A 14,195-nucleotide genomic window follows, 5' to 3' on the forward strand; every position below is an offset into this window, starting at 1 on the left:
AAGAACTCTCCAACCCACTCTCCCTCAAGAATGTTTTCTTTTTTGATGCTTAAGTTTCCAAATTCGGCCAACTTGGGAATCCACAATTTTTGGGTGCTCTTTTCAATGCCTAGGGAAGCTTATAATACTTAAAAATGCCCCTACCCCCTAGGTATATCATATGGGCTTTAAAATAAGACCTCAAACTACCCCTAGGGATGGTGTAAACCTCCTAAAAATTCACAAAAGGTGTGCATTCGACCTAGCATGGAAAGAATCCCTCTTGGACCCATAAATACACCTAGGGAAAAAAAATCCTACCAAACCACTCCTTGGTTCACTCAACCACCTACCATCCCACTAAGCATGCTACAAAGGAGAACATGTGTCAAGTGACACCACAATACACACAACACACTTGGCAAGCCATCAAGAAAAAAAAAAATTACTTTTATAGAATCACAATAATACACACAAATTGGTTTTACAAATAAAATACAAGGGTAAAAAGGTTATACCCTCCTTAGGGTTAACCTTGGTTTTTCCAAACACCTAGAAAGGTTCTCCATAAATCCATGGGCTTCTTTCCTGCACACTTATTGCAAATATCAGTAGTCCAAGAATAAGGTGATAAAATGATAATGTAAATATAAATCACATAGATTCTATCATCAATGAATAACATAACTAATATGAAATATGTATTTCCATTCATATCACATTACACACTTCACATTTGTAGCAATTCTCTAATCTAGATAGTAAAACATTATGATCATTTATTCTTACAGAAAATTATGGAATTAATCTACCTTAAGCAATGCATCAAATATAATATAAGTGTACAATTCTAGTTTATTCAAATGATACATGAATTCTTAATGTTACTCTAAATATGCTAAGACATGATAATCTAGCACCATATGGAGACCACAATTCAAAAATCAAACATTCACTTGAGTATAACATAAGCTTTAATCATGACATATGGATCATCAAGAAGGTAAGTAAGCATATCTGAATAACATCATAAAAACTACTTAGAATATTAGTGTCCTAGTAACATCATAAGGAATCATCATATAGCCTAATGATATAGGTATCAATGTCCCAATAACATAACATGAAATCAAATAGTCTAAGGATCAAAATATCAATGTCCATAGTGGGTAATAATGTGTCATCTAGAGTCTAACTATCAAAGTCCAAAAGAAACAAAATGTCAATAGTGCTATGATGGTCGGGGCAGGACATGACATCCTCCCCCTCTAGGCATGAACTTCCTCCTGGAGTTCATCAAATAGATAGGGGTAGTCACGTCTCATCTGCATCGTGTCCTCCCATGTGGCTGTGACCTCATCATAGCAATCCCATTGGACCTTAACCTGGTCCACTTCTCTGCCTTGAAGTTGAAGGGTCCTACGAGCCAATATGCGAATGGGCTCTAGGGACAGCTAGACATCTGGTGCTACCTGCATAAAATCCCAATCTATAACATGAGATGCATCATAAATATACTTCCTCAAGGAAGAGACATGAAAAACATCGTGGATGCGTGATAGGCTAGGTGGCAAGGCTAAGCAATAGGCAACTGGTCCTATCCTCTCCAAAATCTCAAATGGCCCAACAAATTGAGGAGCAAGCTTAGAGCCCTTTCCAAAATGGATTGGACTCTTGTGCGGACACACTCTCAGAAATACTCTATCTCCCACCATAAAGGCTCGATCTGTCCTATGGGCATTAGCATACTTCTTTTGTCAGTCTTGAGCTTCCTTGAGATGTTGCCTAATCAACAAGACTTGTTGCTCCATCTCCTTGACAATCTGTGGTCCAACTGTTACCCTGTCCTCAATCCTATCCCAACTTAATGGTGTCCTGCAAGGTCTGCCATATAGGGCCTGATAAGGTGGCATGCCCAAAGAAGAATGGTGCCCATTATTATAGGAAAACTCTACTAGATGCAAATACTCCTCCCATTTAACTTGATTATCCATCACATACATGCGCAACATGTCCTCTAATACCTGGTTAACTCTCTCAGTCTGCCCATCTGTCTGAGGGTGGTATGCTGTGCTCAAGTTAAGCTTAGTCCCTAGGGCTCCCTGTAACTCTCTCGAAAAGGAGGAGGTAAATATAGAGTCTCTATTAGAAATAATCTTGCGAGGAATGCCATGGAGTCTTACAATGTCTCGCATGAATACTTGTGCTACTGTAGGAGCAGTGAAAGTGGTACGTATAGGTGAGAAGTGGGCCACCTTGGTCAATGTGTCAACTGTCACCATGATGGCATCGTGACGATGAGAAGACATAGGAAGACCCACAACAAAATCTATAGAAATAACATCCCACTTCCACTCTGGAATCTCATGAGGATAAAGTAACCCACCAGGATGTCCATGTTCTGCCTTAACTCTCTGGCACTCTAGGCATCTAGCAACTATCCCTGCAATATGCATCCTCATGCCGGGCCAATGAAAGAGTCGTCTCAAGTCTGCATGCAACTTCCTAACCCCTGGATGTGCTGCATAAGGTGCCCTATGAGCCTCAAGAACAATAAAATCATGCAATCCTCCAGTAGAAGGTACATAAATGCACCCTCGGTGATGTAGAAGTCCATCAGACTCTAACACATAGTTGGAGAACCTCCCCTGAAGAGGCCTCTGAGATCTAATCATCTGACACACATCCCTATAAAAATCATCCTCTGGTAAGTGTTGCATTATTCTCCCCCTCAAATCTATGCTGGTGACCATGGATGACAACTTATGGCGTCTCCGACTTAAGGCATCTGCAACCACATTCTCCTTCCCCTTGATGTAGTGTACATCAAAGTCATACTCACATAAAAACTCCATCCATCTCCTTTGCCGAGCATTAAGGTTCGGTTGAGAGAAAATATACTGAAGGCTGTGATGATCTGAGTGGAGTTCAAAATGGTGTCCCAAAAGGAAATGGCGCCATCTAACCAAGGCATGTACTACTGCTGCAAGCTCAAGATCATGGGTAGGATAATTGAGTTCATGAGTCTTAAGTTTCCTAGACTCATAGGCTATAACTCGCCCATTCTGCATGAGTACTGCCCCTAACCCATCCAATGACACATCAGTACACACTACAAAGTCTGTAGAGGGATCAGGTACTACAAGAATAGGAGCACTAGTGAGGGCCTTCTTCAACTCTTGAAAAGCTCTCTCACATTTATCTGTCCACTCAAATTTCTTCCCTTTTCTCTGGAGAGAAGTAATAGGATGTGCTATCCTTGAGAAACCCTCCACAAAACGCCTGTAGTAACCAGCCAACCCCATAAAGCTCCTGACTTCTGTAACTGTCGTCGGTGCTGGCCAGTCTATAATGGCTCTAATCTTTGATGGGTCAACTGAGATCCCATCACCTGATATCACATGACCTAGGTAGCTGATCTCTGTGCAGAAGAAAGAACACTTCGACAAATTGGCATATAATTGATTATCTCTCAAGCATTGAAGGACTTGTCTCAAATTTTCTTCATGCTCCTGTTCATTCCGTGAATAGACCAATATATCATCCAAGAATATCACCACAAATCTATCCAAGAATGTACGAAATACTCCATTCATAAGGCTCATGAATACAGATGGGGCATTAGTGAGACCAAAAGGAACCACTGTAAACTCATAATGCCCATATCTTGTGCGAAAGGCAGTCTTATGGATGTCACTCTCCACAATCCTCAACTGGTGATATCCTGACTTCAGATCAATCTTGGAAAACACTCGAGCACCTTGAAGCTGGTCAAATAAGTCATCAATTCTAGGAAGTGGATAACGGTTCTTAATGGTTAGCTTATTAAGTTGGCGGTAGTCTATGCACAACCTCAAGGATCCATCCTTCTTCTTGACAAAGACAACTGGTGCTCCCCATGGTGAGACACTAGGACGAATGTGCCCCTTCTCCAAGAGTTCTTCTAGCTGAATCTTGAGCTCATTGAGCTCATTAGTAGTCATCCTATATGGAGCTCTAGATACTGGTTGGGCCCCTGGAACCAAATCAATATGGAAATCCACTGTCCTGGGTGGAGGCATACCCGGTAATTTAGAAGGAAATACATCTCTAAACTCTTGTAACACTGGGTAATCCTCGAGACATGGCCCATTCTCCTCTCCCTCAAGATCATTAATGGTAATAGCATATAACTGACACCCTTTTCTCATACATCACTTAAGTTGCATAGCGGAGATCATGCGGAGGGACACAGGTCTCTGAACACCTGAAATCACTATAGGTGTACCATGATCATCATTACAATCCACCTCCTTCTTCCTACAATCCACCTTGGCATGGTGAGCACATAGCCAATCCATACCAAGGACTACATCATATGATCCTAAGGGGGTGATACGTAGATCTGCACAAGTAGTGATATCCCCAATTTGAATAGGGCAATTCCTGACCATGGATCTAACCAATACCTTAGCACCTGAGGCTAACTCTACATCCCAGCTAACATCTTGCTTAACTGCCACTAGCCTACAATGCTCCACAACTAAGGGTGATACAAAAGAATCAGTAGCTCTTGGATCAAACAATATAGATATACTACTACCACCAATAATACCTGTAGCCTCTATCACGGTAGCCTGATGCTCAGCCTGTCTGTCATCTATTGCTGCAAATACCCTATGAGAACGTCCCATGTCACCCACTGTTGGTTCAGATGCAGCTACCCTCTGTCTATGTGGACAATCCCTAGCAATGTGACCCATGCCACCACAAGAATAACAAGGTCCGCGGGTCTGAGTTTGTAATCCTGTAGATCGGGGCTGCTAGTGTCCCCCTGTCTGAGTAGATCCACTAAAACCACCTCTAGTGGGCTGCTGAGTCCATGCTAGAGGTGCATGAGAAGCTTGTGATTTATGATCCTGACAAGAACCCTGTGCCTGCCTCTGCTTGGGCTTAGTGCCTTGGTATCCCTGTGGAGGCTTCTGCCTCTGATCCTGCTGTGACTGGGGGCCTCTAAAAAATCCTGAAGAGTGTCGCTGATTTCCCTTCCACTGTGACCTAGGTGGAAAGGGGGTAGTACCCCGACGCTGAGATCTATCACGAGTATCCTGAGCCTTATTGCGTATATCCTCTGCAATAAGAGCCCTCTCCACTGTAGCTCTGAAGCCTACTGGTGCTGCCATGCGAACCTGTCCTGCAATCGAGGGATTAAGACCTCTAATGAAACGGTTAATCCGAAGCTTCTCATCTCTCATATAGTCAACATAAGGGAGGAGCTCTAAAAACTTATTCTCATACTGTGTTACTGTCAATCCCCTCTGCTGTAAGTCATGGAACTCATCAATCTTTCGCTGCCTGTAATGCTCTGATAAATATCTCTCTCTGAACCTTTGTAGGAAGGTATCCCAAGTGAGAGTGTCCATATCAATATCCCCCATAGCCTTCTCCTCATCCCACCATTTGGAGGCTAGTCCTCGCAAAAGGTGTATAGCAAAACGGGCCCTTACATTACTCCCAAAAGGACGCAACCCATAACATCTCTCCAAACATAACAAGAAGGATTCTGCCTCTGAACCATCTGTAGACCCATGAAAAGGGGGTGGCTGAAGACGAAGCAATTCTTTAATCTCATCTCCTATATCCCGGGGTGCTCTCGGTATAGGTCGAAGTTCTACCCCTGCTGGAGATTCAGGTCTGTGGACAGACTCCCCCTCGAGCTTAGCATGACTCCCAATATGGTTAGGTGGAGGACTCCTTGTCCTCTCTCTGATAACAGTCCTATGCTCCTCTGACATTTGCTGACTAGGGTGAGCTGCTACTGCAGGCAACCTCTGTTGTACCACACCAATAAGATTTTGGATAGCATCTAGAATGTCCTGGTTGGGGTTCCGAGGCTGTTCCCCTTGTCCAATCTCTATCTCTGGCCCAACCCTAGCTTCTTGTGCCATACTAGCACCATGCTCTACATTGGCATCCTGCTCTACCTGTGCATCTCGTGCACGTCTACCACCTCGTCCACGCCTGCGAGCGTTACGAGTGACCACTGGCATCCTACAAAAAAAAAGAGAGTTTAAGGGTCAGGGTCAAGAAGCTTTAAAGTTCATTATTGGAGTCTCAAACAACTAAGACAAGGTAATTCCTCTTTCTTTTTTTTTTTTTTGTGAGGAATCATGGCCAAAGTCAACTTAGGGTGGGTGTCCTGCCACCATAGTTGCTTAGCCAACGTCCCACATTGGTTAGATATATTAAAGTGTTATCTTCCATTGCATATGCATATATGTATATTTATTTATTTATTCATTATTTTTAATTATTATTATTTTTAAAAATATTTTGTTATTATTATTATTATTTTTTAAATTATTTTATTATTATTATTATTATTTTAAAATAATTTTTTTTAAAAATTTTTTATTATTATTATTATAATAAATTATCATTAATAGGTAACTTCATGGACATGAATTATAATAGCACTTATTCATGATTACTAACCCATTACCACTTAGTTGCTTCATTATCACAAACTTATTTAAATAATTATCTCTTAAGTAGTTTCAAAAAAAAAATAAAACTCATGTGGGCAAATAAAATAAGTGCATTTTAAATTTGTGTAAAAGAGGAAGATGGCATGGTGGGAGTGGGATTTGAACACATGACCTCTTGAATTCCACCCTTTCCACCCACCCCACTAACCAACTTTCCCTCTTTTACTTTATGTTTTGAAATAGAAAACATTTTAATAAGGGGGATCCCATTTGAATTTGGGTCAAAGAGTCAACTTATGATAAATTTGAAATTCATTTCTTTATCTTTCTCTTCCAACCCTAACCCTAATTCGAAATTAGGGCTATGAAAAAGTATAAAAGTAATTTTTCCCTCTTTCTTATGTTATTTTTCATGTTCCTTCCATAGGGTTTCAAACCCTTATGCATTTCTTTGTTTTTTTCCTCTTGTTATTGTGTGTATGTTTCTGTTTTTGTTTTGTTTTTGTTTTGTATAGGTACTTGAATGCTATTGGAGATGGAAGCAAGCTTCCATGGAGGATAAATGATGTGTATATGTTTATCTTTGATATACACACACATATCCTTGTGTGGATATATGTTTGAGATGGATAGAGCTCAATATTTGTAGAGGGATCCATGTTCAGCCATGCATGAGTTCTCTGATATATCCTATGGCATTATTATGCCCAAAATTTGTTGCAGGTTTTTTTTATTTTTTTGTTTCATGGATATAAAGATGAGCATTTTATTATTAATTTCTTGTGTGAGAGGGGGTTGTCCCTGGCCTTGCCTGTACTTAGTGATGAGCACACAAGAGAAAAACAAATTCTGTCATTTAAGAGTCAGTCATATTGCGTTTGCGTTTTTAGAGAAATGAAATCGAATATTTCCAAACGCTTTCTGGGTTTTTTCCAGAAGGGGTCTATTCAGGTCTCACGCGGGCAAAATCCACAAAAGTTGAACGCACACAGAGTTACAAGTCTTTAATAAAAGCATCATTTTTATTTTTATTTTTTTTAGTTTATAGCATATTTTCTTTATTCATTTCAAAACTGGGTTTTGAAGGCAAGATCAAGGGCTATGCACAGCCATGCATTGATCCCTTGATACCATGGTCTGTATCAACATGCATATATACACAACTTCCTTATTGTATTTTAACTTGTAGTTTTTCGTATTCATGGTTATATATATATATAAATATATATTTGTTTTCTTTTTGTGTTATCACAGATTCATATTTCTAATGTCTAGTATTTGAATATAGTTGAAAGGAGTTTCAGATCTACTACTTAAATTTCCTTTTCAAATCAACAAAATACTCAAAAATAAAAAATAAAAACATTTCAAGTTTTCTTTTTCAACAAACAAAATACTCAAACTGGAAACATAATGAGCCTAGGTCCTAGTTTTTGGAAACCTGGGCTCTGATACCAAGTGTAGTGCACCAATATTATAGTCAAAGGAACCAGCAAATATAAATATATTTTTTCTTTTTCAATGAAAGCATTTTTATTTTATTTTATTTGTCATATTTATTTACCTTGATCTACAATATTGATGTACATTCTTACAATACGTTTTAACTAACTTCACTGACCACTTTAGTTCCTTCCAACCAGAACATTATTTGAAGTTCTAACAAAATGTCTTTATAACCAAATGTATCAATTTCAAATGGAGACACACATTTTCTCTTAGAATCATTTTAGAAACAAAAGCATAACAACTTTACTCATTTCTATATACTATAGGATAGTGCATGATATATAAATTTCTATAATCACTGAAAGTAGCAACATATCAACAAGTACAGTCCACTTATACAGTCCACTTATACAATTTTTCAGCTTACAAGCTGTCATAAAACACAAGATTGGGAGTTACCCAAGGGTGACTCTCCCTAATACAATAAGAATTCACTTGGAAGTATGTTTTTGTTGCACATGAAAATAAGACAACATCCTTCTTCTCTTCAAGTCTTCAATCCATAGATCACAACCTGCAGTACAACACACACAAACAAGCCCATGGTACTCTCCTCCCAACCTTAGGCCTTTTAAAGGCCACCCCCGAGCAGGGAGAACCTTGACTAGGTGGACATACATTACTAACAACCATTTACCACACAATACTCACATTACAAAACTGTTCACACATTTTACAGTTGACAAATAAACCACAAAAATTCCCAACCAAGGTAGACCACTTAGGATCACATGTAGATCCATCTCAAAGGGTAAGGGTGGAAAATGAATGTTGGGGAGACTCCACCTGCAACTATGCCTTCATTAGGCTATACATTTTATACACATGCCTTCACAAGGCAACCCAATACCACATACATGCCCTCACATGGCATCTTTACAATACTTATAACTCCAGCAAGGTGGCATATGGGGCCCATAACACCCATATGGCATCCCTCTCCTACTCTAGGAGAGACTCTCACCCAACACATTCCCTATGCACCCCTTACCCTCACAAGGCTCTCTTTCCCTCCCAAGAGATGAGACTCACCTTGTCACACCCAAAACAGAAAACTGCAACAAGAACATATGAATTCACAACACAAAGTAAATCACAATACACACATACACCAAAACTGAAACATGATCCCTCAACCTTACACAACACAACATTACAACACACCATATTACAACTACACTACAGAAAACTCACATGCATAACACAATAAAAATAAACTACTTGACAACAAGCTTTCATAGCAAGGGTACATAAGGTTACCAACCTGGTTTCCAAGCAAATTTGAGCTCCCTCTCTTTTTACCAGCAATCCTCCTCCTAAGCTATCTTCTTCCCCTTGTTTTTCCCTCTTTTTTCCAAAATTTTACCCCACTTAGATTCTTTTTCCAAAAATTCTCCCCCCAAGAACTCTCCAACCCACTCTCCCTCAAGAATGTTTTCTTTTTTGATGCTTAAGTTTCCAAATTCGGCCAACTTGGGAATCCACAATTTTTGGGTGCTCTTTTCAATGCCTAGGGAAGCTTATAATACTTAAAAATGCCCCTACCCCCTAGGTATATCATATGGGCTTTAAAATAAGACCTCAAACTACCCCTAGGGATGGTGTAAACCTCCTAAAAATTCACAAAAGGTGTGCATTCGACCTAGCATGGAAAGAATCCCTCTTGGACCCATAAATACACCTAGGGAAAAAAAATCCTACCAAACCACTCCTTGGTTCACTCAACCACCTACCATCCCACTAAGCATGCTACAAAGGAGAACATGTGTCAAGTGACACCACAATACACACAACACACTTGGCAAGCCATCAAGAAAAAAAAAAATTACTTTTATAGAATCACAATAATACACACAAATTGGTTTTACAAATAAAATACAAGGGTAAAAAGGTTATACCCTCCTTAGGGTTAACCTTGGTTTTTCCAAACACCTAGAAAGGTTCTCCATAAATCCATGGGCTTCTTTCCTGCACACTTATTGCAAATATCAGTAGTCCAAGAATAAGGTGATAAAATGATAATGTAAATATAAATCACATAGATTCTATCATCAATGAATAACATAACTAATATGAAATATGTATTTCCATTCATATCACATTACACACTTCACATTTGTAGCAATTCTCTAATCTAGATAGTAAAACATTATGATCATTTATTCTTACAGAAAATTATGGAATTAATCTACCTTAAGCAATGCATCAAATATAATATAAGTGTACAATTCTAGTTTATTCAAATGATACATGAATTCTTAATGTTACTCTAAATATGCTAAGACATGATAATCTAGCACCATATGGAGACCACAATTCAAAAATCAAACATTCACTTGAGTATAACATAAGCTTTAATCATGACATATGGATCATCAAGAAGGTAAGTAAGCATATCTGAATAACATCATAAAAACTACTTAGAATATTAGTGTCCTAGTAACATCATAAGGAATCATCATATAGCCTAATGATATAGGTATCAATGTCCCAATAACATAACATGAAATCAAATAGTCTAAGGATCAAAATATCAATGTCCATAGTGGGTAATAATGTGTCATCTAGAGTCTAACTATCAAAGTCCAAAAGAAACAAAATGTCAATAGTGCTATGATGGTCGGGGCAGGACATGACATATTTCCTTCATACAATTGGAAGACTTGGAAGAAGATTGCAGCAATTCAAAGGGACATGAATTTTTCTATCCCCAGGAGTATGATGCAGGGGCATCACAAGATTCAAACTATTTCACACATTATATGCATTATAAATGTTTATTTTTCAATGTCAATGTAATCAGTGGGATAAAGTCGAGTAGATGTTAGTATTTTTAATAAATGTTTTGTCATGATAATTTACTAGCTTATTTAGTATCTAATGACAAATCCATCATTTTGGGTCAGTTAAAAGGGGAAGTTAGAAATTAGTTTTTAAATTTAGTTATTGGGTCTTAAAATCTTTAAAAACTACTATGTACAACTAAGAATGAGGAGTGAGTAGAATAGAATGGAGAATGAAAGAGAAATCAATGTAGTCATGTGATACAAAGAATGAATAAAATAACATTTTATATCTGCATTTGATTTTCCATTTGGTAGTTTAGATTTAAGAATATTAAGCACTGTATTAGGAGCCTCCGTTATTTGTTGTTGGTTCAATGATTTAAATTTATTAATATCTTCATCAATGAGATCATGAATTTCTTTATTAAGTATAATTACTTATACAATAATTTATGTTTGATTGTTTGAGATTTTTTTGGAGTTATTAGTGCATAGAATTTTGATTGGGCTCATTCATCATTTTTTTGTGTTCAATGCATCAATGCATATAGGTTTCCAACCATGGCTTAGAATTGGGCAACATCAATGTTATCTAGGACTACTAACTCTTTAAGGGCTTGATCCAAAATCTTTTGATGTTGGGGGGACACACATAGTAGGTCCAAGATGGATATTTGCATAGGGGTCTTGCCAAGATGGTCAATAAGGTTATAATTAGGTTAAGTAGGAGCATTAGGTCTACTAGGGGGTGCAAGTCTAGTAGAGGTAGTAGGTCTAGAAGGAGCTCTAGGTAAGGTGATCTTGGTACAATGTGTAGTGATAGTGCAATGAGGATCCTCATCTTTTGAGGTGAATTTGGATATGTGGGAGTCAAGCTCAGTAAAATAGTTGATGGTGTAATTACATCCAATGAGCACATAGTTCACATTAGCTTGTGAGTTTGAGTTTGAATTGGAGGCCTTTTATTTTTCATGATTACCAAAAGGATCTTTAAATATGGTATGATCAGCATTGGATACTAGTAAGGAAGGATCAATGGTAATTATACCATCATTAATAAGGTCTTGTATTTCATGTTTTACCTAAAAGCATGATGAGGTCTTGTGACCTTTGGTGTGATGGTAATAACCAAAGTTTTTGTCATCCCACCAAGAAGCTTTAGTTAATGGTTAATCTTTTATCGAAGGTAGCTAAAGGAAGTTATTACTGAGTAAATATTGAAGCGCAGTCTCAAGAGGAATCCCTAAGGGTGTGAATTTCCTATCTTTGATGCTAGGATGTCCTTGAGGTCTATCCTATGTGGATGCCTCATTTTTCTATTGTTAAGATGGTATTTCATTGGGAATTTGTGAACTTTTAGGGTTTGCATCTTTTAGAGTTAGTTGAGGTTGTGTTGCATTGATTGTTCATGCATCTACAATGCCATCATTGGTTACATTCTTATTTTTGGAGAAAAAGTTTTCCTTCTCATTAGATGAGTTAGTTTTTGTATTTTTCTTGTTTGTTTTAAGGATTCCCTTATGGATGAGGGCTTCTTCAATACTAGCCCACTTTTTCATCAACTTGGAAATGGTGCTGGGACTTTTGATCTTGAGTTTGAACATTAAGTCAAGGACTTGGTTTTCAATGCATAGATTAACTTTTTGTTCTTCAAGAATGTTTAATGAGAATTTCTTGACTAATTTTCTCCAGCATAATAAGAATGTGATAAATGGTTCTCCCATCTTCTATTTAGTTGAACACAAATCAAAGAGTGTCGCCTCATTCATAATGTTGAAGGCAAAGAGGGAGATGAATTTGTCTACTAGTTTTGACCAAGATTTTATGGTACTGAGAATTTTGTAGTACCATTCAAGTGTAGGCCCACCTAGAGAACAAGGGAATAGTCTCATGAGATAGGTAGGCTTGACACTAAGCTCAATACAATAGGAAAAAAATTCCTTGATGTGATCAATGGGGTTTCTTTTTCCTTATTGTTTTTCAAATCTTGGAACCTCAAAATCTTTTTGGAAATGGAGGCATATATAGACTTTTATCAAATGGATTAGGACATAACTCCCTTTCTATATATAGAGCATGTTTCTTCTATACTCCCAATGCCTCAACTTTTTTGGAAAGTTATTTGAATTGTTGTAATAACTCTTCATTAAGGTTTTACATGATAGTCTTCTCTTTAAGTCTTTTGTGTCTATGAGTAGATAGTTTTCAATGGTGAGAACTATGTCTACTCGATTCTAAAAATTTTTTATCTAAAGAGTTAGGTAATGTGTTGCTAGGTGGTAGAGGTATGTTAGTACACAAAAGATAAAAGGGTCCTTGTTGTGGTATATGTTGTGATTATGGTATTTTCTATGGTACTTTTTGTGGTGTCAATTGTGATTATTGTACCATGCGTTGTCATTGCATCACTTGTTGTGGTTGTTGTTGAGATACCTCTATTGGTTGCATGTGAGACCATGTGTGTAACTATTGTTGTAGAGGTATCTATTGAGGTTGTTGTGGTGTATGTTTTTGTTGTAACAAATGTTGTTGATGGGAAATTTTTTATTCAATGCATCTTTGTTATTCCAACTATTATTTTAGTTGCTCTTGTTTTTTAGTAAACATGACTTGTTGTTGTTCGAATTGTTTTTGGTACATTGCATGTAAGTCAAGTGTATTTATATTGGAGTGTGTGTTAGGGACTTTTGATCCTTGTACCCCTTGAGGTTGTTTTTATGGTTGATGTTTTTGTTGATATTTTGAATATGTGTTAAGCGGATTTTGACTTGGTCATGTACTAGAAATGTTAAGTCCTCATACCATTGTAAGTTGTTATTGTCTTGGAAGTTGGTTATTCCCTTGAGAGTTGAACATCATGTTTGGGTTGTTGTTTTGATACCTTTGTGTGTTAGATGTTTCTCCTTAGGAAATCACATTGATTTGGCAATGAGATGTGTTCCTTTTGGGAATGGGTGAAATGTCAATAAGGCTCTTCCTTTGTATTTCAATAGGGTTTGTTGTGATTAATGTTTCACATGGTATACTCATGGGAAGCTCCATAACATTTGATATCATAACATTTAGTAAAGTTAGGAGAAAGGGTGCACTTTTTTTAGTTTCCTCCAAAGGAGGTATGTTTGGTATCCCTAGAGTAAAAGTCCTTTTAGGCACGTCCTATTATTGCATTATGTGATTGAGATTAATTATTAATGTCCTTTTGGGATATTTAGGAAGAGTCTTGTTTCCATTGATAGATGGAGGTTTTTCAAACAAGGGATTGATGTTGATGTGTTCAAACATACTTTAGAGTATATCAATGGTTGATTCTTAATGGGATCTTATAGGTTTCATCATTGTGTTTGAAAAATCCAAAGGTATTTTTCCCTTATCCAAGTTCAAATTAATAATGGGTTGTATAATTTCAAATGTTGGTGTGTCTTGATATTCAAACTCAGGTCCCTCCAAGTGTGGA

General features: G+C 37.6%; 1 protein-coding gene across 1 annotated transcript; it reads right to left on the minus strand.

The window, feature by feature from the left end:
• Nucleotides 1–4,172: 4,172 nt before the first annotated feature.
• Nucleotides 4,173–4,721, minus strand: LOC149538704 (uncharacterized). Its single transcript, XM_089802489.1, has one exon. It carries the CDS (start codon nt 4,719–4,721, stop codon nt 4,173–4,175), a length of 549 nt encoding a protein of 182 aa, XP_089658615.1.
• Between the last annotated feature and the right edge of the window lie 9,474 nt (nt 4,722–14,195).

This window comes from Cupressus sempervirens, chromosome 9 (assembly GCF_028749045.1).
Source record: "Cupressus sempervirens isolate cs-2001-9-10 chromosome 9, ASM2874904v1, whole genome shotgun sequence".
Lineage (NCBI taxonomy): Eukaryota > Viridiplantae > Streptophyta > Pinopsida > Cupressales > Cupressaceae > Cupressus > Cupressus sempervirens.